This window comes from Pseudopipra pipra, chromosome 2 (assembly GCF_036250125.1).
Source record: "Pseudopipra pipra isolate bDixPip1 chromosome 2, bDixPip1.hap1, whole genome shotgun sequence".
Lineage (NCBI taxonomy): Eukaryota > Metazoa > Chordata > Aves > Passeriformes > Pipridae > Pseudopipra > Pseudopipra pipra.
The window spans coordinates 45,096,718-45,123,487 of record NC_087550.1 but is presented as its reverse complement, the minus strand read 5'-3'; the positions used below and the strand labels follow the sequence as shown (position 1 = coordinate 45,123,487).

At 40.0% G+C, this 26,770-nt stretch overlaps 1 protein-coding gene across 2 annotated transcripts in view; it reads left to right on the top strand.

Annotated features, from left to right (window-relative positions):
- The first annotated feature begins 1,220 nt into the window (after positions 1–1,220).
- Positions 1,221–26,770, top strand: part of CRYL1 (crystallin lambda 1) — a 48,918-nt gene continuing 23,368 nt past the window's right edge. Inside the window, exons 1-4 of one of the 2 annotated variants that reach the window (XM_064645315.1) lie at positions 1,221–1,408; positions 3,779–3,886; positions 12,003–12,129; positions 25,246–25,407. In XM_064645315.1, coding sequence (XP_064501385.1) covers positions 1,236–1,408; positions 3,779–3,886; positions 12,003–12,129; positions 25,246–25,407 — 570 coding nt within the window. In that variant the 5' untranslated portion in view covers positions 1,221–1,235. The remainder of the gene's footprint in view (positions 1,409–3,778; positions 3,887–12,002; positions 12,130–25,245; positions 25,408–26,770) is intronic. The other variant, XM_064645316.1, reaches the window with a different exon arrangement.

Below are 26,770 nucleotides of genomic sequence, written 5' to 3'. Positions count from 1 at the left end.
ACTTGAGTTCACAAAATAAATATACATTGATTGGCTAGAGAAAGATCTTTGTGTTTAGAACATGTGTCAAGTCATGCATTTTGAATTAGTCTTCAAAGGAACAAAATTGGTACTTGCTAAAATCATAAAACACTACTTTCTATGCTTTTCTATGGAAACCCTGAGCAGCAGAACTGGCACAGCATCCTGCACTCTTCTGTCCCACTGCCCTAAATCTTCCATGGCCCAGTTACATCCACGTCGCTCCACTAACACTTCCCAGCTACTGGCATGTCTCAGCTTACGTGGATGATATTAAGGTCATGAAGTCAGAGATAGCTTGGTTTTCCACCTGCTACCTGTTGAGTGGTGTTCATGAAGCCTTTAGGGATTTATACTTTTGAGATGTCTGTCTCCTTTTTGAATGTGATTGGAATTAGCAAAGTGCCAGTGAGAGGGACAGATGTACCAAATGATTATGTGGGCCTTTAATTTTTTTTTTCTCATAAACTAGAAGAAATGATAGCCAAACAAAGGTTCACTGAGCTTCATCAGTAACTATTTATTCTGGGAACAAATGTTTTAAGTTTCAACTGATTTATTTTTTTTTCAGAAAGCCAGAAACACAGGAGAACTTGCAAGTATCTCTCAGCTATATTAAGAGTACAGTAATATAATCTTTGATAATAAGCAGGCATTTAAAATGCTAAATTTTGTTTCTTTTCAGGAACATCTGGCATGATTACAGAGCAATATGCAGATGAGTAGGAACTACGCCAAATTGGATAAGGTGAGTAATGATGAGCACGCCAACATGAACAGTACATGTTACAGAGCAGCCTGAAGAGTTGACATTGTAATGTCACATTTTGGCACAACTTTAAAAAGATTTTGTACGAAAATCAAGGACAGCAAAAAAGAAAATTAATTCAGAATTAGAGGATAAAGCATTTTTAAGAATAATAAAGCCTTGCTTAATGTGAAAAAAGCATGGAATTGCTTTCAAATTGGAACTTTGAAATTAATTTGTGCCTTTGTCAAAAGCAATGGGGTTGGATGCACTCTAGTACTGCCGCTGGCCTCTCAAGGGGGAAGAGGTGAGCTGGTCTCGGCTCAGATGAGAGCTGGCAGTGCGGGAGGATCGGGCACAGCCCTCCGTGCCCGTGTGGGGACGGGGGGGGACACCCGGCTGCCGGAGGCGGGAGCTGTGCCCGGGCCCGCCCCGCCCCTGGGCGGGGCCGCGGCGCGCGGGGCCAATGGGCGGCCGTGACCTAGCGCGCGGGGGTGGGTCGGGCGCGCGCAGGGCAGAGGTGTCCCCGGCGGCGGTGCCGGCTGCGCGTGCTGCTGCCAATCCCGCATCTCCCGGTCCCGGCCATGGAGCACTCGCAGGTTGCCATCATCGGCAGGTAACGCCTCTCCTCTCTCGCAGGTGGGGGAAGCGCCCGGCAGCGCTCGCCGCCTTTGGGGACGGATGTCCGCGGCGTGCGGAGGGGCTCGGACGCCGTCCCGGCACGGCCCGGCCTGCGGCGTGGTGGGTTTGGGGACTCAGTGGCGAGTACGGCCCTGCCTCAGATGTCACCGCTGCTACCGGCGTGGGATGTGTCGGGGAGATGCTGGGTCGAGGCAGTCGGTGGGTTTTGGCCAGCTGCGGGGTCGTACTGCTCCTGGATCTCGGGAACCAGGCGGTGATGCACCTGTTGGGCTCCTTAGAGTGCCTTTGCTTAACGCCCCGACAGCCCCGTGCTACTGTAAAACAAACAGCAAAAAAATACACAGCATCTCTACCGAAGTAAGTCATCCTTTAAGCGTGAAAGACTGGTGGCCTTTTTTATTGCAATGCTTTGTGCGCATAAGTGCAAGAGGAGTGGAGAAATCCAAGCACAGCTTTAATGTCCTGTTTGTCAACTGTGTCAAGAAACTTCTAAGTTCCTCTAAGACGCTCCTGAAGTAATGCTTAATTGCCACAAGATACAGCAATATTTCTGGCTTGTGTGGGAATGCATTGTTTCATCCTCTCGTTGTGAGCTGAACCTGAAGTTCTTGAACGATGATCTGGAGGGGAGAGAAAACACGTGCCAGACAGTAGCAGTCCGGTGTACCTTGGCATAGAAGTGTGGGCTGCAGCAAACTTCACTAGCAAGACCACTTGAAGCCTCAAGACATGAGTCTCAGTGCTGTTGTGTGACACTGACAAAAGTGGCTCTTACTGTTGGCACTTCGTAAACTTTTGTTCCCCACGAGTGTGTGTGAAGGGTTGGGAAAGCTGGGCTCTTGCTCGCTGTGGCTGCTGTGGCACTGTTGCAGTGAAGGCAGAAAATGTGTTTCTGGTAGCACCCACAGAAGTTATGTGAGCAGATCTGGTCCTTAAGACTGTCTATCACTGGACTCAAAATGACAGTACTTAAAGTTTCAAAAAGCACTGTCTTGGGGTCAAATATGCTAACATCAGGTTGTAATGATGTGGTTGTGTACAATGATGTAAGAGTGCAGGACTGATACCTACCATTGATTTATTTTGCGTTCTCTGTAATTCAAAAGAAAAAAAGCCCACGATCCTAAAAACCTGTATTGAAATAAACTTTTTTTTTCTGTTGTTTGTCAAACGCTCTTTTAAGGAAACTTTAGAGTGCAATCTAGAGAGATGATGCAAGTTTATAAAGATACTGGCAGCTCGGATTTACTTGCTTAAGGCTTAAGTGATCCAAGTTTTATAAATACTTGTTAGCCAGGAGACTACAGTAGCTTACAAACCTTGACCATACCTTACCTGTTCCATAAGTCTGCTCTGTAGCTTGCCTGAGAACTGATGAAGTCTGGACTTACTACAATGAACTTTTGTGTTTTTACTTTTAAATGTTATGTTTTTAGTGAGACTTTACTGTCTGTTTAACAAGACTAAATGCAAAGCTTGACTTTTTTTTTTTGGTCCCAATTATTTCCACTTATTCTTGCTATTTCCTGAAGCTTCCTGTTTTGATCCTTTTTTAAAATATATACTTAAACCAAAGGCTGAACATGTTCTTGTTTTCTCTTCCTTCTTTTCTCATCTGTCCTGCTGCTTTATCTTTGACTTTTGTTCCCATTTTAATCTTTTATTGATGCCCTCGCGGCCTTACATTTTCCAGTTGCCAGAGATCACTTAAGTTTATTGCTGCAAATAAGCTGATCTTGAAAATGACAGTAAATGCATGTAATTATCAAAAACCCCACTGTAACAGTCATGGATATGGAGTTCTGATCTTGTCTCTATTATGTTTTTTTTTTTTTAATTTTTTAATTTTTTTTTGTGATCTCAGGTTACTTAAACTTGTGACACCGTAATTTGGGACTTTCATTTGAAAAGGCTATACATCTAACTAAGTTAAAACCTGCATTGCTTCAAGAGACATGATAAAATTGTCATTTACTACAAGTTTCCTCTATGTAGTGCTCAGTAATGTGTTTTCACCAAAAGATGTAGGCAGGCTGTTCCTGTGTGCATCCAGCATGTTGAAGTGCTTCACCTAAAAATAAAGGTAGTGCTAGAAGTGGCTAGATGGAAAAGTAGTATCAAACCCATGGTTAGGTGAGGTTTTTTTCCCATTTCATGTGGGTATGGTACTTTCCGAATTGCTGAGGGCCTATGACTTCAGTAACTGTTAGAGACATTTATTTTTTATCGATATCAACTTATTTTTTAGTCAAATATTGAAGAGTCCAAGCTCTTTTTTCCTTTTTGCAGTGCTTGCAAGACCTTCTTCCTCCAAATAAGTGCCATTTTATGAATTGGCTGATATTTATTTTTTTTTTGTCTTTTCAGCGGACTCATTGGTCGCAGCTGGGCCATGGTATTTGCTGCTGGAGGCTTCAAAGTGAAACTTTATGATATTGCACAACAGCAGCTAACAAGCGCACTGGAAAATATTCGGTAGGTCACCTGGCTTGAAATGACTGGGGTTGTAACGAAGTTGTGGAATTGCTGTAACTATGAATGAATAGCCATATCTTATTATGGGAGCATAGATTTTAAGCTTTGAAGAAGGCTTTAATTTAGAAGTACAGGTCCTTTTAAGATCAGAACTGCGTTCCCAAGTGTCACTGACACTTGTGAAGAGAAATTTAATTCTTAAGTAATTCAAGAGCTTAAGTTTAAATTCATTTTTGTTTAATTATGCTTACCACCATTAGGTTATCTATAGGCTAAGTTTAAAATATACAAACATAAGAGGTTTTGCATAGAAAGGCAACAAAAATGCTTTCAAAGTTTAAGGTTAAAAAGTTAGGTTAAAATGGATTACTGAGGAGCTCTGCTACAGTTATTAGTATTTTATAACTAGAGTTTTTTAAACTCTTAAAGTAATATTTTTGAGTCTTAGGAGAACAGGTTGCCACTTTCACCAAAGATACAACTACTAATCAGTTGTAGTTGAAGCTGGGAAGCATCTTTAGAGGGATAGTAAATTTGAGGGTGTGAACATGAGATCACTCACACTGGTTCAGGCCAACAGTCCTCCAGCCCTTTCCTCTTGCCCTGTGGCACTGTGGCTAAAGCCCCATGCTTTTCATATTACAAGAGCTACAAGTTCAAGTCTTGCCTGTCTGCACCCTGCCCCCAACCTTCAGTGCCCAGAAGTTGTAACTCTTTAGTTAATGTATTCAGTAGCTCTTAACTAGATTTCTTCTAAGTATTTCTCTAACTGTCCCTTGAACCCATATAAATCCTTCCATGGCCTCCTTGCCCAAGGACTTTGTGTTCTGCAGGTTTACTGCTCGCTGCATGAAGAGCTACTCCCTTTTGTTTGTTTTGAACCTGACACCTCAGTTGCTTTGATTGACCCCTAGTTCTTATGTTAGAAGGGACTGTGTCTGGTTGGTTGTATGCACCCTCTTCTTGCTGATCCTCAAAATACAGCTTTTATATGCATGTGAGAGAGGGAGAGAGTGCATTTATCGAGTTGTTCTGTGCACAGCCTTATGTTGCTTTATCGGCATTTAATGCTAAAGTTCAGATTGCTTCACGATCAGCATCAACCTAAATGCATCAACTCTCCCTTCTGATGCATTGTAGTGAGGTGTCAGCTGGTATGGGGTGTAAGGTGCACCTAAAAATGGGTTGTGGTGTGTTGCATCCTCATGTCTTTCTGTAACAAGGCTTAAAGCTAACAGAAATGACTTCAGGAGCCCCTTGTAGGTCGGTTCAGTTGTTGGAATTCAAAAGCAAAGCCGTATGTGATATCTAGTGAGATTTGCTAAAAAAGGCTTGATAACAAAAGAAGAGGAAAATCTCTCTCTTACTTTTTTTTTTTTCTTTCCAGGTAGGTGTTAGTCAGACCAAACATCTCTGTTGCATCCCTAGATGACAGACACTTTTGGTTTTTTTCACAACTGCTGTCATAGTAATAGCCATGATAAGATTCGGATTATTGTGGAGGTGGCAGTTTTACTAAACTATGTTACTAAACTATGTTACTAAGCTATTTTACTAAACTATGTTTACTAAACTTTATGTTACTAAAGACAGCATTTGCCCCTAATTTTTTCTTTTTCTAATAACAAAATCATGGAATGAGGATTTTAGCCTTCCAAGGTTTTCAGCTTGAAAAAGTAAAGCATCAAATGTCATGCATAATAGAATAGAGTACAATTTGAGTGGGTCTGTACTGTCCTGTGCCTGCATGTGCTGTAGTATAAGAGCTGACAGAATCAAAAATGGGTAAGTTTGGAAGGGAGCACTGGAGGTCATATAGCCCAACCTCCCTGCTCAAGCAAGGTTCCCTAGAGCATGTTACATCCAGACAACTTTTGAATATCTCCAGGGAAGGAGATGCTGCAACCTGTCTGGACAACCTGTTCCAGTGCTTAGTCACCCTGACAATGAAGAAGTGCTCCCTCATGTTCAGGTGGAACTTCTTGTATTCCAGTTTCTGCCCATTGCCTCTCATTGTATTTCTTGGCACCACTGAGAAGAGCCTGGCTCCATCCTCATGACACTCTCCTTTCAGATGCTTATAGACATTGTTTAGGTCCCCTCTGTTGTCTCTTCTTGAGGCTGAACAGGCCCAACTCCTTCAGCATTTCCCTGTAAGAGATGTGCTCCACTCCCATAATCACCTTTGTCACCCTCCGCTGGACCTGCTCCAGGAGCTCCCTGTCTCTGGTACTGAGGAGCCTGGGCACCCTGCTGGCTCATGGACAGCTTGTTGTCCACCAGGACCCCCAGGTCCTTTTCCAAAGAGATGCTTTCCATCAGGTCAGCCCCCAGCCTGATGCATGGGGGTATTCCTCCCCAGATGCAGGATCCTGCATTTGCCTTTGTTGAACTTCCACTCCGCCCATTTCTCTAGCCTACTGAGGTCCTTCTGAAGGGCAGCACAGCACTCTGGTGTATTGGCCACTACTCCCAGCTTTGTGTTATCAGTGAACTCTGTGGAGGCATCTGCCCCTTCATCTAAGTCATTGATAAGTTCAAGGCAAGTTCAACTGCGTTCAAGGCAGGTTTTGCCTTTTACGTAAGGTGTTCTTAACTCAATTTATAATTAACTTGTGTATCTTGGCTGTTGTAACATTCTAGTTAAAAAAACGGGTCTCAGGACAACATAGTTTTTGTGTTAAGAATACAAGCTATGCAGTTTCTTCAACCACTATTTTAATGATTGCATCTATCAGAATATGGTCAAACTTGAACTTCTTTGCACTGATTTCATAGCACACAACCTGCAGCAAGTCACACTGTGTGCTACCTCTGTGAGAGCTGGAGCTTCAGTAGGTAATGAGGGCTCACAGGAGAACAGCAACTCCCATTGGAGCTGTCTGACAAAGCCTACTGGTGACTGTTTCTCTGGACTTGCTGTGATTTGCTTTCCTTTTCCCCTTCAAATAGCTAATACTTTTGGGGAAGTTTTTAGGCTTAGAGGCTTTTATGGTTTATTTTGTTTTAGTATTACGATGTATTTAGCAGGAAGATTTCCCAGCATCAGTTCTGATGCCAAGATGCCAAAAAGGTTAGATGCCCTAACTCATTAGATGCATTAACAAGTGAACTTACTTAGGTCACTAAATTTGGAGACAGCATTAGAGTTGATATTCAGAGAGCAAGAAGTGACTTGTAATGAGTTGCAAACTCTGATCATACTCCAGTATTCACAACACTGTGTTTACTGTGGAAAAACACAGTGACCGTAATTGCTTTTCCTGTCACCAAGTCTTTGCTCTCGTTGCAGCATCCAGTTTGTGAAGTGCCAGTGTAGACATCCTGGGAGTGCTGTGGCTGGAAAACAGTTTGTGTGTGTGATAGCTTGAGGACATCTCAGAACTTTGATTGGTTTTATGCATCAGCACACTCTTATGGTGCGTCCCAGCTCCTCTGTAGTCCTTTGCTTTGTGCCTCTTCAAAACTGTGTTAAAGGCAGATGTGCATCTGTCCCTCTTTAGTATACTGCTGTTGGTATAGGTGAAGTGCATTTGACAGCTCTGGATCTCTCTTGTCTGGACATAAACATACATACTTTAGTGATTCAGCTTGTACTGCTGTTTCAAGAAGACTTCATGTGTGATGACTTTTCCATGGTGATGTGTTGTGTGTTTGCCTTTGGGAAAAGCAGGAAGAGGAAAGTTGTTGCTAATGCTTTCAGATAGCCAATTGCAACAGAGTGAAGTCTTGTGCTGTGTGCTAAGGACATGGCTGCAATGACCTCAGTTTCTGGTCATCCTAGGGACGAGCCTTTGACTAAAAAGCCATCCACTAGAGGTCAGTGGTGTACCGTTGTATGTACAAGCTGGTCTGGTTTCTGCCTTAATGTATAAGTATCAGGGAACACTCTCTTCCTTTTCCCACACTTTTGTGGCAATCTACTAGCCTAGGGGAATACAAAGATGGTTTAGCATTTAGAAGACTTAAAATTAATTTGTGAAACAAAACAACCAAAATGTCAATAAGTATATTGTCAAAAGGTGCCAAAGAACAGCATTTCCTGGGAAGGAAAGCCAAAATTAAAGTAAAGCACATATTCCCGATAACTATACTAATTTAAATAAATAGCTAACATGAAGATTGGTGATATTAAGAGGGAGATTTTTGTTGAGGAATAAACAAAAATCCAGTCTTAAGTTGCAAAAGATAAAGATGGTGGTTTTGCTGATCAATTTAGAAGTGTTATCAGTGCACAGTGTAGTGTGTAATGGCTTATGACAGAGAAGGAGAAATGACAGGATGGTTATCACTGGCAGAGAAGGAAAGATATGGAACAGGAGACTGTTCCATATGGAGGTGCTACAAACTTCTGTGAGAGCTTGAGGAAGAAAAATAAAAGCTTGGTCTCTTAATCTATACCTCTAGCTTTTTTGAATCAAGGGTTACCAATCATGTGCTGTTACTGTGGAGAACCAGGGAGGATGAGACAAATGTTGTGTGGCATAGATGCTGAATAATAACTTAACCCCCTTCTCCAAAGAAGGAAATAATTCTGTTGTGGTCTCTTCAACATTAAGTTTGTTTGGTTGGGTTTTCTTGGGTTTTGGTGTGGGTTTTTTTTTAAGCAATATATATATCCTGTGAACAAGAGTATGCTGGATTTGGGCAAGAGCAACTGGAAAATGGACTTCTGACAAATGAACAGTTAAGACTTGAATTATTGGCTCCTTATCTTGCCTCACAAGATGTGAGGTAGCCTTGTGAGGAGTTTGGATACTCTAGCTTAGGTGCACCATTTCTTTACAGATGAAGCACTGGCACCTTTATTGTGCTAGAAACCTTAAGTGTTGGATGAAGTTTCTGCCTAGCAAGCTGTGGTGTATATACCCTGTGACCTTGGGAAATGGAGCTGAATATTCCTGCTTCCTATTCCTTGCCATGCAAATTGCTTAAGAGGTAGAATTCTGTGCTTTTAAGCCATTCATTTGCTGTGTCAGTAAGAAACTAAATGGGGAATTCCTCCAGACACTTGATGGATTTCCTGCTGATTTCTGTGGCTTTGCCTAGGGAGGGGTGTGTACTTGAGCACATTTTATTAATATTCTTTTTCTACCTTGAAGTGCTCTTAAACAAAACTTATGAAAAGGAATTTCTGACTACTTTAGCTTTGGGTAGGAAAGGTCTAGGTTTTTGAGTCTATACCCGTATTTGAAAAAAGAGGCAGAAAGATATTTATGGAACTCTTCATCACTTTTAGACTGCATAAATTGGTGAAAATAATTTTAATGCCAAGTCTAAGGGACTTCAGGGAAGCAAACAGGACAGACCTGAGCAGTGTATAAAAAGCATATGACTCTTGGCTTGGTTTTCCAGTTAAGAATTAATTGATCCTTTTCAAAGCTCTTGTCCAGTCTAAACGAAATGCAATGTCTAATGGTTTACTGAGGTAAAAGAGTAAAAGAGTAAAAATTAAATTACTAAAAGAGTAAAAATTCATTGTCCATGATCATCCACGACAAAAATAAAGAGGAAGTATTAGAAGTTGCAGTACAGAAATGATTAGTTGGAGTTAATTGCTGAAGAGATTCATTGAAGAGGAGAAAGTTACTGCTGGTACGAGTTAGCACTGTGTGTGTGCATGCATCTGGATATTTGGTGGTGGTGGTTTTGTTCTTTCCAATCTGGAATATAGGTGTATATTCTGGTTTGTAAGGTGCACTTCAACAGAACGTTAAACAGAGCCTCTGTTGATATCTTACCTGCTCCCAAGTTATTTGAAATGCTTTGATTTTAATGTACAAAGTCCATGGTGATCTGAAGGTATGTGATTTTTAGTGGGGCTAAAGGTTAGATGCCCTAACTCATTAGATGTGTTAACAAGTGAACTTGAACTTGCTCCCAGGATAACATATTGCTGCAAAGCTATTTTGTTTGCTGGGAAACAAATGTTCTCTTTTCTGATACTTGGTGTGGGAGAAAGGACATCAGAATAACTTGCAGAGCTGCAGGTGTTTATAACCTCTTAATAAAGCCATGATAAAACTAGTAGAGCCTGTATTTGCTCCATTTTCTTGGATACAGCACAACAACATGGATGCTGAAGTAAAATTCTGATTCTTTGGAATTTATTGGTAGATACTGTGAGCCAGTTCAAGCTAAAGATCTAAGGGCTCAGTGAATCTTGGCTGAGGTGTGACTTGCTTCTATATAGTTAAGTAGGAACTGGATTGCCTTTAAATAAATCCCAGCAAACTTTCATCCTTGATTTCAGAATACTATGGTCTAAATTCTCATTCTGAACTATATTCTCTTGGGGTGGAAAATAGGTGCTTCCAATGTAAGACAAGATGGATTGCCTACTTGGATGTCTAAAAAAGATCAGACAAATGCACCTGAAACAGTTGTTCCTTCTCTAAAAGAGACCTGAAGATGATTGTCTCAGGTGTGCATTTTGTTTAGGACAGTCTGGAGGAAGAAGCTTAATATTTTTATTTGATCTATGTCAACAATACTTGTTGAGAGGAAAGATTTCTAAATAAAAGGATGGTTTGACAAAGTGTGAGTGCATTATTACACATTGCTTAGCAGATGGTCTGAAAGGTGTAGAGAGAAAAAGAGGCAGTGTGATCTAAGTCCTCTCCCTTCTCAATTCACTTAAATGCTACTTGAAAAGTGTAGACAACACCTCCCACAGCTTCATAAAGCAGCTGAGATCTGGGATCCAGTTAGGATCACTGTCTGTGTGTTTAGGACTGCTGGTGGCTGCAGTGGTGTCATTGGCAGGGGGTGAGGAAGGTCTGCCCCAGGGCGTAAGTGAAGGAGCTGGACTGGAGAAGTAGCCTGGGGCTGATGTTTTCCTGACCCTGGGACTGGGTGCCTGGGTGCCTGCTTCATAAGAACAGTGTCTGTCTCTGGCTGCTGTAGATTGTGACAAACATGTATCTCCTCTGAGGTCTCTAGGTACAAAAGTAAATTCAGTGTTACTGTCTGGACACTTGGAGGAGACTGGGCACAGGTGTATTAAGGTCTGAGGTGTGACTGGGAGTGGAGATTGTCTGGGCCGATATAACTAAGTTCTGCCCATTTAATGTGTTCTATCCTGTAAGGCCCCTAATGAAGACTGTCATGTGTGCTTCAGTGCCAGGGTCACTTAAGAAACACATGATGGGTCACTGGTTATTTCTATGTTCAGTTATGATTTGTGTAGTACAAAAATACACTTTTTCTATACAGTTTTTTTAATCACTACAGCTTTTCTACCCTCTAACTGAGTGGCAAGGGCAGCTTATTTATCGTGTAAAAAGGCATCCAAAAAGAAACCAATGCTTCAAAACTAGGTTGGTAGGGAGAGTAAAGGGGTTTTTTTCCCTGCCGCTATTCATTAGTTCAATTTTCTCCTGTATTCAGGATGAGCAGTTTTTGCTGAATAATAACCAAAGGCTCCGAGGAATTCTGGCTTGAGGTAACTGAACAGATTTAAGCACGATAATGGCTACAGCAAAGACCTTTAGGTTGATTGCAATCAGACAGTTTAATCCCACTTAATTTCTGTGGAAATTGTTCCTCTAAGTGACTTATAATGGTTTTGAAAAAATGACTTGCTTGCTCTGGATGTTTGAGGGCTTCAGACTGTGGAGACTCTTACTGAGAAGGTAAAAGCAGTGTGTGTAAAAGTGAAGGTAAAAGCCCTAGTAGTGGTGTGTACTCAAACATTCATTTCAAGCTTTGGCCACTCAATTTAAGAAGTACTTGAATTTTTTGACATTTGCTCTTTTAGTTACATATTAAAAAAAACCCTTGTAGTGATAACAAGTTTTTTAGGAAGGACTCCTGGCTGCATGGAATGTATTTATTTATTTCTATACAGTTAAAGAGCTGTTCCTACAAAGAGGCAATCCTGCATCTAGGAGTAGATCTTAGAGCTGCCTCTACTTGAAGAGAAGGAAAAGAAAACCTTATAAAAGGGGGAGCAAAGAGAAGCCACTGAAATTAACCTTTATATTTTTGAGTATGAATATATGCAGTGGCGTTGCAAATAGCATAGTACTACTGGTTTGTTAAGAAGCTTTTTAAAAAATTAATGGTGGCTTAACAATTATAAAGTATTGAAATGTGTCTGTGTTGTTTCTGTCAGCAAACAAATGAAAGAGATGGAGAAGTTGGGATCCCTGAAAGGATCTTCTAGTGCGGAACAGCAGTTTGCTCTCATTAGCGTTTGTACAGACCTGAAGGCAGCAGTAGAGGGTGCTACTTTCATTCAGGTAAGCAAAGATTTGCCAACTTCTAGCAAGCAGTTCAGAAAGATGATCAAAAGCTGTGCTATGTTCTTTCTAACCTTGTATCCTGACATGGGAGATCATGCCTCTTTGCAGGATTTCCTACTCGAGACTCCTTGCAAGTTTCTTCTGAGTTGTGTTGGGAGAGGCTGGCAACTAAGCTGAGAGGGAATTGCTGCCCTCCATGTATAAAAGACACTGTACCTGTTAGAAAGATGAATGTAAGGTGCAGTTGGGCAGGAGATTCTTGGGGGAGAAATTATCTCTTAGTAAACACCACACATTCTAGAGCTGAAACTAAAACACGTTTCCTCCTGTCCTGGTACCTAGTGAAGGCAGGGAATATGACTATGTCTGTGCTGACTTCTATTCTGACTGTGAAGGGAGTGCTGTAGCTAAACACAGGTATCTCAGAGTGTTAGAGTATTAAAAACAGGGTAGATATATAAGTTTGGAATGTGTGCTGCTAAGTAAAATTGGAATGGGAAACAAGCTGAAGTACTAGACCTGATAGTTTGTGGCTGCTTACCTATTAATATGCTCACTGGATTGGGCATAGTTTTGGGGATAAGTGAATCTGAGACCATTTCTGGGATAAAGTATGAATGAGTTTTCGTTAGGATTGGCATCTTCTACCCTGCATGGTCCCCCAGTATAGTTCCAGTGTCGTACCATTAGCTGTCCCTACATGTATATGTGCTGCACCCCAGAGTTTACAAATTACATTCTTTCAGTAAATCTCATTGTCTGTTTAGCTCCAACACAACCCTAATATCAAATCAAACTGAAAGGGGATAGACTTCCAGACCTTCTCTTCCTCACAATTTAATGAGGTGGAGGGGAGAGAATGGGAGACAGGGCAAAGCTTCACATGGAAGTCAAGGTGTGAATGGACTCTAGATTTTTACAGTAGTATACTGTTTTGTGTTCACTTCCTTTTCTCTATATCACGAAACTATATACTGTTACCCCAGTATCTTACTCTTTCATCACTAATGAGCTCAGAACTTGTCAGTTCGTATTGTTGTATTCACGTATGTATTGCCTATTTCTACTGAGTTTAATCTGCAAATTTATTGTCTCAGTTCTGTAAAGTCCTTCTGTAAATATTTGTGGTTGTAATAATGATGGCCAACGTAAATTTTATGAGCTAACATTCAAGTCATTTATGAATGGATGTAACAAAGGGCACAGATATTTGTGAAACAGCACTGCCCAGCATATTCCAGTGAGTAAGAACTGACTGTTCTTCCTATCTTCTGCTTACTCTCTCTGTACAAGTTACTGTCCATTAAAGGATCTTTTGTCTCACATGTGACCAGTTAACTTCATTGAAAGCTTTTAGTATTTTTTGTTGTAATACTTCTGGGTGCTCACACGAACGGCATCAGCTACATGATACCTGTGCTTGTTGCTTCCTTCAGAAAATTCTACTAGGTCTGTGAGTTGGGACTTCCCTCCATATTGTTGCTCTTTTCTTCTCTAATATTTCTTCTCTTTGATTCTGCTTCTAATTTATGTTATACTCATTTGGTGCTACCTTTTTCTCTTAACTTGCTTGATAAAGACATAAGGCTTACAGGCCTACTAGTGAGATCTTTCCTGAAGTTCCCTTGGAAGTTGCATCATGATTGCCACTCTTCTCTTTGGTACCAAAATACTGTACATTCAATTTTGTTTCAAGCAAGTGGTTGTATATCATTGTTACTGTGTTGGGGATTTCAACAATATCAAAACATGCCCCAGTACCTTAGTTCTGGTTCCACCCTCCTCTGTTCTATACCTTCAAATTCTTTCAATTTCAGAGAGACCCGGGGACTCTGCAAGAGTTAAAGCTTCAGTTTTCTACAAGGATTAGAAGGCAAAACAGAACAGTTGCAAAGAAATCACTGTTCTGTGTGTATTTTCCAGATGATCCTTCATCATCTTTTGGTCTTATGTATTCCTCTCTGTGCATTTTGAAGAAAAAAGAGAAAACATATTTTTAAGTTATTTTATCTGTAAATTGTAAGGGGGTGCCTTATTTTCACAAATTAACAATCCTATGTGGCCATGTTCATTTGAGTACCACATCAACTTTGGGAAGGCTGCCTTTCTGGTTTCCAGTACTCTTGTAGTTCTCATTTTCTTTTGCTCTTTCAAGCATTATTACTACCTGGTTTCTCTGTATGGCATCTTTACTTTGTATGCTACCTGTAAGGACCTGATACTTCTTAATGCTAATTTTGCATCTCTTTAGCATCCTCACTTCTTTTTACCATCTTCTTTTGAAGCTGAACACAGCTGTGTTGGAGTTCTTGGATCTTATTGCTCCAACAGAAATGTTTAGTCCAATGCCATTGGTCCTGTTAGAGAGGGTCTTTGGCAGTTGTATTTTTGAACATGCCACTTCAGATTAAATCAAGAGCAGCATCCTTTCCCACCACCATCAGTTAATCTATGAAATGGGCATCGAACAAATGTTGCAAAATCAAAGTAATTTTGAGTTGGAAAGAACCAGTGGAAGTCATCTGGCCCAACCCGCTCACATCATCTTGCTCACGATTTGTGCAGTTGGTGTTTTGGATAAACACTTCTGGTCTCTTTGGGTAACTTGCTACAATGTTAATTACCCTCATTGTGCAACTTCTTTCCCAATATTGAATTGGAATTTTTCTTCTTGCAACTTCAGTCTCTTGCCTCTTGTCCTACCACATGGACCTCAGAGAGTCTGTGTGTTCCCTTCAGGTAGTTGAAGACAGCAGTGCTGTGTTGATAGTCTCTGAACAGCAACATTGTATCTCGAGCTGTTTGGTACTATTTTATGTTCCCTTAGCCCTCTTGATGTCTCTTAACGTGTAGTTGTTATGTATATAAATAAAAATAAACTAAATTGCTGCAGTATGCTCATGGATAACAAATCGTACGTGTGCAACATGATTGGCGCTATTTATGTCAGCTCATCAAACCATAGCATTAAATTTTAGTTTGATTCAAAGTGTTAACTAATACATAGTGGAAGTGGGCAGGCAACTTATTTGAACTAGTCTTTAATATTCTCTTGAAAGGAGGATGGTGGAATAGAATGAAAGAATCTTAATCCTAGGCTCACGGCCTTATTTCAGCAACAAGCAGACTACTTTCTGGCTGAACCATATTAAACTCCAGAAACATTGCCTAGTGCAGCTTTGAACCTGGAAGGACAAAATGTATTAATAGTAACTTATGAATGCAAGTGTTCTGACTTTGGTTACTTAAAAAATAAAATATTGGTTGCATTATGTTAGTTGAATATAGAAGACTAAATTTTCTTGCTTAATAGTATAACTTACTGATTAACTTGTTAGAAAACTTCCATGAGAACTGCATTTCTTTACCCTGGATTTCGGATGGTTAAATCTTAACTTCTTTTCAGATTTTGGCTTTTGTAGAGTAAGTCTACTTCAAGCTTTAAAAATTTTCTTGGATGTTTGCACTCCATGAATAAATTCTTCAGACAGTTGCCTTCTTTGTAATTTTCATGGGACATAACATAGATGGGATGATGAAGTAAAAAGTGGAACTTCTTAAATTCTATTAGTGAAGATATAAAAGTGAAAAAGGTGCAAGAAATTATTAGAAGGACTAAGAAGAAAATTTGTAACTGTAATGTCATGAACCTTTAAAAACAAAGTATGCCTCAATGCATATTTTTATATATTCACTCTCCTGACATTTTCATGAAGTAACTTGTCTTGAGTAATGTGCTTTGCATCAACTTCAGAAGGAAGTTAGTCCATATTTTGCTCTCAACCTGAGTATTCACACAGTTTCAGAACTTTTCTGTGCTACTTAAAGTGCATGATGTGCAGTATTTAGGTGAATGTACACTGCAAGCTCTTGTATCACTAGAAGCTTTAATTCTGAAATAAGTTTTCCATCAGCTGAAAACTCCATGAGACAAATTAATGGATATGTTTGTACTATAATGTCCCTGGCACGGGACTGTCATGGGTGAGGTAAATGTTTCTTAATATTGTTCTCTTAGCTTTCCTGCATAAATATGTGATGACTTTTGCCTTTTGTTCTTGTGTGACTACTGGGTACTGAACATCTTACTATGTCTTTCTATATTAAAACCACCTTTAAGTGCATGTGTGTCTATTTTCTAAATAATATAAACTGAATAGAAGTCAGTGTATGATCTCTTACTGCAGCGCTAGTAAAACAAAACCAGTTAAATGGAACAGTTTACTAACTGAATAATAAAGTTTACTGGCTCTCAGAGGAAGATAAGGTGGCTAACTATTGGTGAGATCTTACTCTTGACATCTGAGCTGCTGTGTGTTCTGGTGAGTTGCGAGGGTTGGTTGGGCTAGTTGAAGATGGACATAGGAGGTGGTTGAGATGTGCGCTCTAAACCCATCAGTTGTGCTGTGGCATGGGACCGAGCAGACTGGGCAAGGGGATTAAATTAAGCTTTTAACTTTTACCTTGTGTTCTTGAGGTATTTATCCTTTTTGCTTTTAAAAGAACTCTGCCTAAAAACCTTTGAACAGTATCTTTATCTCCTGTCCCCCCCCTTTAAAAGGAGAGGGGTGCGTGTGTGTGGGATGGTGTGTGGGGGGGTTGTATCCCATTACACCTGCAGGCTCTCTTGAGCTGGTGATAACAACACTAATATAGATCTTCAACCTGGTATCTTTTAGGTATTGCAGGCTCGTTCGTCTCTCCCAGTTAGACATATTCAGAGAAAAACAGTGTTAACAGCTTTCAAAAAGCCTGGTGGTGCCTCAGAATGCAAAACCACCATTGACTTTGGAGCTTTGACAGTAGGTGTCTCATGTCTCTGGTCATAAAAATTAGTTTTTTCACTGTCTGGTACCAATTTCTACCCCTAGCTTTTGTTTTGCTTTCCTGATGGCTTTTCAAGGACCCCTTTACTTCTGAGAATAAGGAATTAGCTCCAGACAGTGGGTGAAGATGTCTTCAGCTGCCCTGAGCTCGTAGGCTAGAAGACCATACCAGTTTGGAAGCTGTGTTAGTGTTTCTACCTCTGTAGAAACAAAACTGCTGAAAGACAGAGTGTGCAAGCATTGCAGTAACATGGCTTCTTCTGGATTGAGCCTTAGACAGACAAACATGGGTCTGTTTACTTTCAGCTGGGTAAATATAACCTTAGGCCTGACTTTACCCTACTTATCTTAAACGCTGGCCTGAGGCACCAGAAATTGTGTTTTGGCTTCTGAGGGAACAGGTTTTAAGCATGTGACCTGACTTGCTGTCTCTGTAGATGTTTTGAGAAAACTCTTCCCCATTTTAGGGTTTGAAACCATCTGATCTCAAGAACTTGCTGTAAAACATTTTATCAAGTCAGTGTTTGAATTGAGCTGAAGAATGTTTAGCTAAAGAGCTTGCCAGTGTCACTGCAGTGGTGCTGCTGCTGAATGGACTTATGTCCTTCCAAACTTTCTAACATTCATTCCCCATCTATTCTCTGCATGTAACAGTTGATGTTGTCTGCCATTGCAGTCTTGAATATGGTTTTGGTCGCCATTTCAGGAGGTCGTCATTGCCAAAACTGTCATTCTGCCTAACAATTAATCTTACTCTTCAGGTTCTCTTCCAGTGCTCCCTGGTCTCTTTTCTGGGGCTGTGTTGTGTTTCCATTGCCTTTCTTAGATCACTTTCCCTGTTTTTCAGGGTGGATGGAATCAGGGTAGAAGAAAACAGAGAAGATCTAGTTCTTTGAGATGTGGGGAGGACATGTCAGTCAACAAAGAGGAGTAAGATCTCAAAGAGGTTGAGGGAGCAAAAAGGATCATCTGTCTGTCTGTCTTTTAAAAGTTTTGTAGGACATGAGAACATCATGGAAAATGGTGGATCTCTTCATGCCATGATACTAACACAAGGTGAAGCAAAATGTCTTCATTTGTTGTATTTGTTTTAAACAAACAAACAAACAAAAACAGCCAAAAAGCCACCCACTTCCCCCAAACCCTCCCAAATCTGTGACTTTGATTTTAGAAAATGTAGTTCTGAAAACTAGTACTTCCTCAAATCCTGTTTTGTGTTTTTGGGTAAAGGTTGAACAGACACTTGTAATTCAGTAATTTATTCTGAACAGTATACAATGGCAGTAACTTGATATTTTTATTGCTCATGTTCTTTAACAGAGTATGTTTCTGAACTGCAGGAAAGTACCAAATGTTTCTATCCAAATGCCAGATTTCACCTCACCTAAATGTTGTTTACTTGTGCAGTATCATGTGGTAGACAGTCTTTCATGTCACTCAAGAGGTAGTGATTTAAGAAGCATCAGATTTCACACTGGTATGAGCTCATATATTCAAGACAAATAAGAAGTTATCACTTCAGATCTGAAGTGATTTATAGCCCTAATTTTTTTTTTAATTAGATTAGCCTGAAATTGCTGGTGCTTTAACTAATGCCTTTACAACTGCTCCATAATAAGCTTACTCATCTACTGTTCTTTTAGTTGCTGGGTTCAAATTCTATTAAAGCTTTCCTGAATATGAACTTAACTGTGTTCTAAAAGCCAGGCACTTGTAGATTTGCTGTAAGACATTTTTATAATTACATTTTGAATGGAAATTTAAAGAAGTTTAAATGCTATAAATAAGAGTTAAACTTGAATGGAGTCTGTGTGTCCCTGCCAGCCCCCAGTGCTCTGTTCCTCAGTTGAACAGTGTATGAGAAAACCCTTTATCAGAAGATTCACCTTTACTTTTGCTGCCATACTGGCTACTGAGTTACGCAAAATCAGGCTGGAAGGGACTGTAGAGGTTACTTAGGCCAACCCTGGGCCAAAGTCAGGCAGGATCAGTCATACCTAGACAACTGTGTGTCAAAAATGTGTTAACCTGTTCTTAAAATCCTCTTGTGGTGTGATTCCTTCTCCTCCCATGTTAAGCATTTTACTTCAGTGCATACATAACCCATAGAAGATCTGTAACTGAAGCCCCAGGATGTGAAGCCCGCATACCTTTATTTTATTAATATTTTTTATAATTGTGTCACATGGTGATAATGTGGCCCTGTCATTCCTTATAAATGGCCAATCTACTTTTCAGTTAAAGGTACTGCTCTCCTTATCATACTTTCTTGCCTTTGGCTTACAGGACAGAAGGGATTAGTAAGATAGTTCAGTTTCAGAGTAAAAGTCTTGGTCGCCAAGGCTGTGTGGCTTGTTTTGGGCTAACCAGAGTTGGTTTACATCTAAGGAGTGTTTGTTGCCTAAGATATTTTTGTTAATGATCTGGTATTTGGACATGTTCTTGAAACCATCTTGGAGGAAGTTGTGTACCCACTTAAGTGGAATGAGTATCTCTAAAGGGGGAAAGGGGCAGACAGCCTGATGAGCTTCTGTTCTCTTGTGTGCATTCCACTGGATTTGGTTTCTGCATCACCTCCAAGGGTTTCTGTGGTGATTCCAAGAGTTTTTGTGGTGGTTCATTTTGTTTTGTTTTTTTTTTCTCCTTCTTCCTCATTTTAACTGATCAAAATGCTGACACTGCAGTGAAAGGTGTGTGGTAGCCTGGGGACTTCCTTCAATAACATCTGTGTGTATGTGTCTCATCCCAAACCCCTGCAGTGGTGAACAAGAGTGTATGTGTCTCCTGGCCAGCTGCTGTCCCTGCTTTTAACCTGAGATGAGGGTAACAACACTTTATAAAAGGAGACTAAAATAAATATGTTTTCCCATCACCATCTTTGCAGTTTGAAATAACGAATTTTTATTTGTCACCTTGTCTTAATTAATGTTTTGGTATACTGTTAGATCCACATACTATCCGTCTTTAAAGTGCTTCAGTTTAAAACTATTTTCGAGAGGAGCATGACGGAAAATTCCAAAATACTTGAAGTCAAATATTTGCATTTGAAATGTGTAATGATTTACCAAACCTGTTCGATGTATGAAAAAATTAGATATTTGAGCTAAGTTGTAATGCTTAACAATAATATCAGAAGAAAAATTGATATTCTGATTTAATAATTTATTCTGATATTAAAAATATGGCTTTATATGTCTGCTTGTTTCAGTAGCTGAACTCCAGAACTCTGCAGTCAAAATGTCACATTTTTTGATTGCAGGTGGTGTAGTTCCCCAGGTTTATGTGTGTGACTTGTTTGCTGAGTAGAGTTCACTTCAGTGTCTGACATGGAAAACAAAAGAAAAAAGCTCCAGTTTCCTTAATAGAAGGTGCATGGAATGGAAATACACACCTAAACTCTGCAGGAGCAGACATGTCAGTACAAAAGCCTAAATAGAAATAATAATAATAATAATAATGATTAGGACTTAAATAGTAGTGAACACTTTAAACACTATTCGGCTTAAAATATAATTTGACTTTGATGTGAATTGAATAAAGTGGTGGTAATGACAGAAACACAGCAGTCTGTATGCAAGAGGGAGCAAATAAATGCAATCTTGTAACCTCAACTTTGCCAGTGATATTGGGGGAAACAGAACTGGTTGTAAAATTGCAGGGTTTAGTTTGCAGAGAGCTTTTTGTAGCATATGAACTTCTTCCAACTAGGCTTTTACAAGAATGTTATTATTATTATTATTATTATTATTATTATTATTATTATTATTATTATTGTTTAGATGTGTTAAAATTCTATGGAATAGTTGTATTTGACTGTACAGTTGCTATCTATAGATAGTAATAATGATTTGAAACCTGTATTTCATTTATTTAAATTTGCAGGTCTCCTCTTCAGGTATTTTTAATGTCTATCTTAAATTCAGGTTATCTCTATAAACAGGTCTCAGGTTTTTGTAGGTTTATGTTAATCAGGCTTTGTTTTAGAAATACAAATTCTGAAGTGATTCATTCAATTGAAAATAAAACAATTATGCCTGTCTTTTTTGAAGTTCTTTTCTAGTGGATTATAACTATAGGAGATAATGGAAGTATTTGTAGAAATGTATTTGGCACCAAAACTTTCAGAAAAGCTGCTTTTCTGAGATGCAGAACTCTTTGTCTCTTAATCCTGTGAAGATCTTTATATTCCTACAAAAGCTGGATATTATGCGGTTCCTGTTGCAGGAGTGCTGACAGTCTGTGTCGAGCTTGTGAGATAGTTCGGTGCTTTGAAAACTGCTGCTACATCCTCATTCTATGAGAAGAGAGAATTGCTGTCACTTGACTCTGGGAACTGATCTACAGAAGTGCCTCGAAATTGTCAGCTAAATCACAGCACTGAAAAGCTGAGGCTGCTTAAAATGCTGTAAGTTATATGTGTATAAGTAGACGAACAGAGCCAGGGCTTCTGGCACATTTGGAGATCCTCACTTAGCTGCAGAAGGTGAAGAGCATCCTGTTGCAATCAGACTGATTATGACTTTTAAGCAGTTTACCTACTACTTGAAACCCTATTGAATTTATTGGGAAGAGGGAAGTCGCAGAACTCTTGAAAAGAATTTTCTACCTCAGTTATGGTTAGGGGAAGGCTACAGAATGCTCTTGCATGGCAGTGAAGTGCAGCTTTTGGGGCTTAGGTGGTGCAAGGCGAAGATAGGAGGGGAGCAGCTGCCTAGGGTGTTTGTTCCATGCTGAGAGCTAGCATGGACAGAGCTCTGCCCTGATTAGATTGAGGGAGTCGCTTGAGCACTTATGGGTCAGGATTAACAGGACCACCACCAAGATATTGTGGTAGATCAGGAAGAAAAGGCCTTCTTCAGACAACTGGAAGAAGTCTCACATTCACAGACCCATGTTTTCATGGTGGGGCATCAACCACATCAATATCTGTTGGTGTGACAGCACAGGAGAGCACAAAGAATTCGGGAGGATTCTGGAATACATTCATGGGACTTCCCAACACAGGTGATTGAGGAACAGAAGAGAGGATATGTTGTGCTGGATCTCATACTTACAAACAATGAAGAGCTGGTTGGAGATGTGAAGGTCAGGGGGAAGTCTTGCCTGTAGTGACCATGAGATGGTGAAGTTGAGGATCCTTAGAGGAAAAGCAAGACAAAAACTGGGATCACAGCTCTTGACTTCAGGGGAGACAACTTTGGCCTACTCAGGCCAAGATCTGCTTGGAAGAATCCTGTGGTGTGGGATAGAGTCCTGAAATGAAGAGGAGTCTAGGAGAGCTCAAGATAGATCAATCTTCACTTGTGGGAATTTATATTATCATAAATCTTCTTATTAAGATTGCCAGGGAAGAAATGCTTTCTTGATTATATTTTGAATTTGCAGCAGCCAGAATCTAGTAAGGAGGTAGGAACTTGTCATTGTGCAACTGTGGCTCAGACTTCTTTATTCAGCAATTCCTTATGCAGTTGACTACCATCAGACTCCATACTCACTATTGAGAGGGCCCCAAGTGCTCCCTGTGACAAGATCTCCAGATGATCTAACAGAAAGTGACTTGCTTGTTGCTGAATGGTTGCTGATGTTTGACCTTCTGCATGCTAGTTTAAATATTTGACTTTCATCTTATATTGCCATGTTTGTGTAGACAATACCACTTATTTTAGGACCATACCACTGTATTTCAGTGCTTTGCTTGAGGCCATGCTTTGCTTCTTTTGCCTCCCAGTACTAGTTAATCGTTTGGCAGCGATTCTTATTGCTAGTGTAAGGAAAAGGTATTTTGCAAGATAGTGTTTTGGGTAGTGTTTTCCCAGAAAGTACAGGTGAGTTGCTACCTTGGCACATTTGAGAATGGATGGGAAGAACCCAAGTAGATGCCAGCATTTAAATATAGATAAATGAAGTTGTGCACTTAGATGAGTGTGGGTGCATGTGGAGCACAGATGGTGGATAGCGTGGTGAGAAAGGCTTATACAAAAACACAGAGACACTGGATTTAAAGAGATAAAATTCCCTAGCTTTCCATGTACAGGCATTCCAGGGGTTGTGTCATATGAGTGCAACTTTTTAATTAGGGGCAACTAGACCTCAATCACCTTTGTCAGGGTATTACTGTTAGCTAGGGGAGTGAGTCTAGTATGTGTTGATCTTTGTGTAGCTCTTTAAGAGTTCATATACTGGTTAAGTAGCTGCTATGTGTTCTCTGAATTCTCTGTATTTGAATAGTGTAATGCCTGTTACCTTTAACATTTAAGCCTTTAATTCAGTACAACTCTTCCAGGAAGTGGGTTTTAAAAATTAGCAACTGTCATATTTTGATTAGGCTGTTAAGAGATGTCTAATAAAGTTTAAATTGGAAGTCAGATTAGTAGCAACCTTGTTTAAGTGATCGGGCCTTGGAATAAAGGTTCACTGCAAACAAGAAGTATGATCTTCCCTAAGAAAAGGGCACAGAAATATACAGTGTCACTTGAAATGTGTAGAGGTGCATGTAACCTTTTTGCACTGATTGTTTGAGGGAGACTGTGGCAGCTTTAAAACTGTATCTTACCTGCTCTCTGTTTGATCTTTTCTTTCTCAGGGTAAACAGAGTAGCTTCAGACCTCTCCAGGCTCCATAACTGACATCAAGTGAGGTTCCTATTTAATGGATTGTTTAGGGTTTAATTTTCCCCCTGTTCTTTAGGGAATTGGTGTCTCTGAGAAAATAATTGCATGCTTGAGAACAGAAACTTTATTGCAGTGGTCCAACAACCTGAAAACAATTGTGACACTATACGAGAAACTTCAAGCAAATGGCCCATTCAGAAACCTTACGTAACCATGGCAGGTTTGAGTTTCCAGCAGATTTGAGTTTGCCTTTTTGATTATCATCTGATGTGAGAGCAGGCTTAGAGTTTCAAGTTCACAAACCTATTCAGAGCAGCTCTTTTATTAGCTTGAACAGTATCTGCAGAGTTCTTGTCATCTTTGGCTTTGCTAAAAGAAACTATTTAAACCTAACCAACAAGCAGGGATTCTGGAACTATGAGCAGAGTATCATTTTGTTTTGATAAGGCCATCTAATACTTTGGGCTCTATCTGAAGTTCTTAAATGACCCTGTTTATCTCTTCTGCATCATGGAACCTTTAGTACTGTTCCATGAAACGTATTTTTTAAGACTTCAAATTACTTTTAACCCATTCACTCATTTAAAAACTCTTGCTCTGGGCGTTCCTGCCACTGAGGCTGTGAAGCTGAAGATGTTAAATGTAAATTTTGGATTATGTCATGTGTGGCCTTTTTCCCTACCCCCCATGTGCATTTCAGCATAACAGGAAAGACAGAATGAAGTACTGACAGGTGGGAGAAGGTTAGAGCTGGAAAAGAGCAGGTATTTTCTGTGTTTTAAGGGGAAAGCTGAGGTTTTACAACTTTGGGATCCATTTTGGATTTTTTTAAACCCTTCCAAAAACCCCAGAAAGCAAGCTAGCTTTGTTCTTCTGTTTTCCTCTTGCAGACAGAAGTATTTTCTGCTGATTGTAGGATCCACTGTAGTTACTCTCCCATGTCCTTGCTGCTCTCAGATTAGTGGACTTCTGCATTCTCTCCTTCAGGCAGCTCCTGGAAATAGTTTTGGAAATCTAGTTACTGTAGATTGTGGCTCTTGGCTCATACATGTGAAATTTCACACAATACTGTAAAGCTGAACATGCTTGGTAGCTTTGGGAGAAGTTTTGATAGCATGCATTCTACTTCAGAAATCTTTCTCACATTAAAACACTTAAGTATCTCCATTCATGTCAACTCTGAGAATTGTTTCAGTGCAGGTTGCAGAGCTGTACCTTGGCATCTCCTGCAGTAGTTCTGTAGATTGTAAGTTTGTCTTCTTTTGAGATACACCTCTTTATTTCTATCTTGTCTGGGAGAGAACACTGACGACTATCATGTGAGATTCTCTTTAATAATAAAAAGGAGGCCTGGTCTTATTCTTCTGTACTGTGTTTTCTCTGTATGTGAGTAAATGTCTACACTTCAGATAAAGTAGAATCATTTGTTTTGTGTTATATCTCCTGTGGTGTGTGGTGGTCCATCTTCTGCTGTAGAGAAACTCTTGGGCTTTCCCTTTCTTTATCAGTGGGAAGGTATTTTTGTGTTATGGCTTACTGGTATACCTAGTTTGATTAAAATAGATGGTTTGTGCTGAGTTCCTAGGTGTCAAGGTGGGATCAGTAGCATCTGGATTATATGGATACATACTATTGAACTAGATGATTTCTAATACTCATGTTTACTTTCATTCCAGGAATGCACTCCAGAAAACCTGGAACTGAAAAAGAAGATTTTTGGTCAGTTGGATCTTATTGTGGGCGACAATGTTATCTTGAGCAGCTCAACCTCTTGTCTCTTACCCAGCAAATTGTTCACTGGCCTTAAACATGTTAAGCAGTGTATTGTATCACATCCTGTAAGTATGATGGCATGTTTTTTGTTTTGTACAAGCTGCATCCCAAACTCCTTCCTGCAGACTGAAAGATACAGAAGGGTTTTTGGAGTGTTTGTGTGCAACTGTCAGTGTGCAGGGACCCAACTTTTCAAAAAAGGTGTAGTTTGTTCATTCTGTGAGCAGCAGCATTTACTAAATTGAGAGAATATATGCACGTTTCCTACTGTTGGCTCAGTATGTCCTGTGTAAGCTCTTGTGCTCATACTGTTGTGTGTTTCTCAAACTACTGGCTTTCAAAATGTTGGAATTCTGTGTTTTGAATACAAATCTCTAACATTGCCTACTTTCTTCTTGTGCCGTGGTTAGTCTTTTGTAGTATCCTTTTTCAGCTGCTTTTGAGTAACAGTAAGAATCCAAACATTGAGCTGCATGTGCTTGTCAGGTGATGATGAAAGATGGAAATGTTTGACTCTGGTTTCTTCAGATTTCTGGTGCAGAAGCAGTATACCTGAAAGAGGAATGAAGGAATGATGAAATGGAACAAATTGGACTTGGAGCTGAATTTGCATGCTTCACGACCAACTGGGACAGGGCAGTGATGCAGAAATGGCATGACTAGAGGTTGCAGCAGAACCTCAAAATTGCAGAGTAATTGTGAGCCTCTGTAGAGCTCTATGTAAAACTTGCAGACAGCAGCTTATCGCATCTCTTCTCAGCATGGAAGAGCATTTTATCTTGATCACTGGGATTCTTACTGCTTTTGTTTTCTACTACTCAATAAGCTAATGGATTTGTTAGCCCAATGTTAATCTGGTGTTTGACAGATCAATTAAGAGGCCTGTGGTTGTGAAGGTGTACAGTATCTGGAGAAAGGTACTACTCTAGTTTCTGCAATTGCATCCCTCAGTGTATAAAATAAATGTCAGTTCCCTGGGCATGCTCAAGAACACAAAAATACAGCCCTACTTTACTGTAGTGTCTGTACAGCTACCTGTAGCCTAATGCTGTAGTGTCAAAGCATTTGATCAGTCCCTTTCTGACACCCCTCCACCACCATCCTTGTACCTTGGAGTGACTGGATGGCAAAGGGAACAAAAGGATTGGTTGGTTTCTATATAAATAGGTTTTGATCCCTTTTAGTTAAAAAACAAAGTGAAACTTCAAAGTATGTATCTGTGCCTAGACTTAGCCTTTCTCCAGTTTGAAATTCAGTAGTTCCTTATGTCATATTTCCAGGGCTATAACTTTCTGTAGTGCAAGAGAAGAAATAGCATTTCTTCTAGACTTCTGTATTAAGTAACTATGCAATTTTATTTTTTTTTAACCTGGCCACCTGACTGTTTGTCAGTCTTTGATTTTATTGTACTCTGTCTTACTGTTTTCC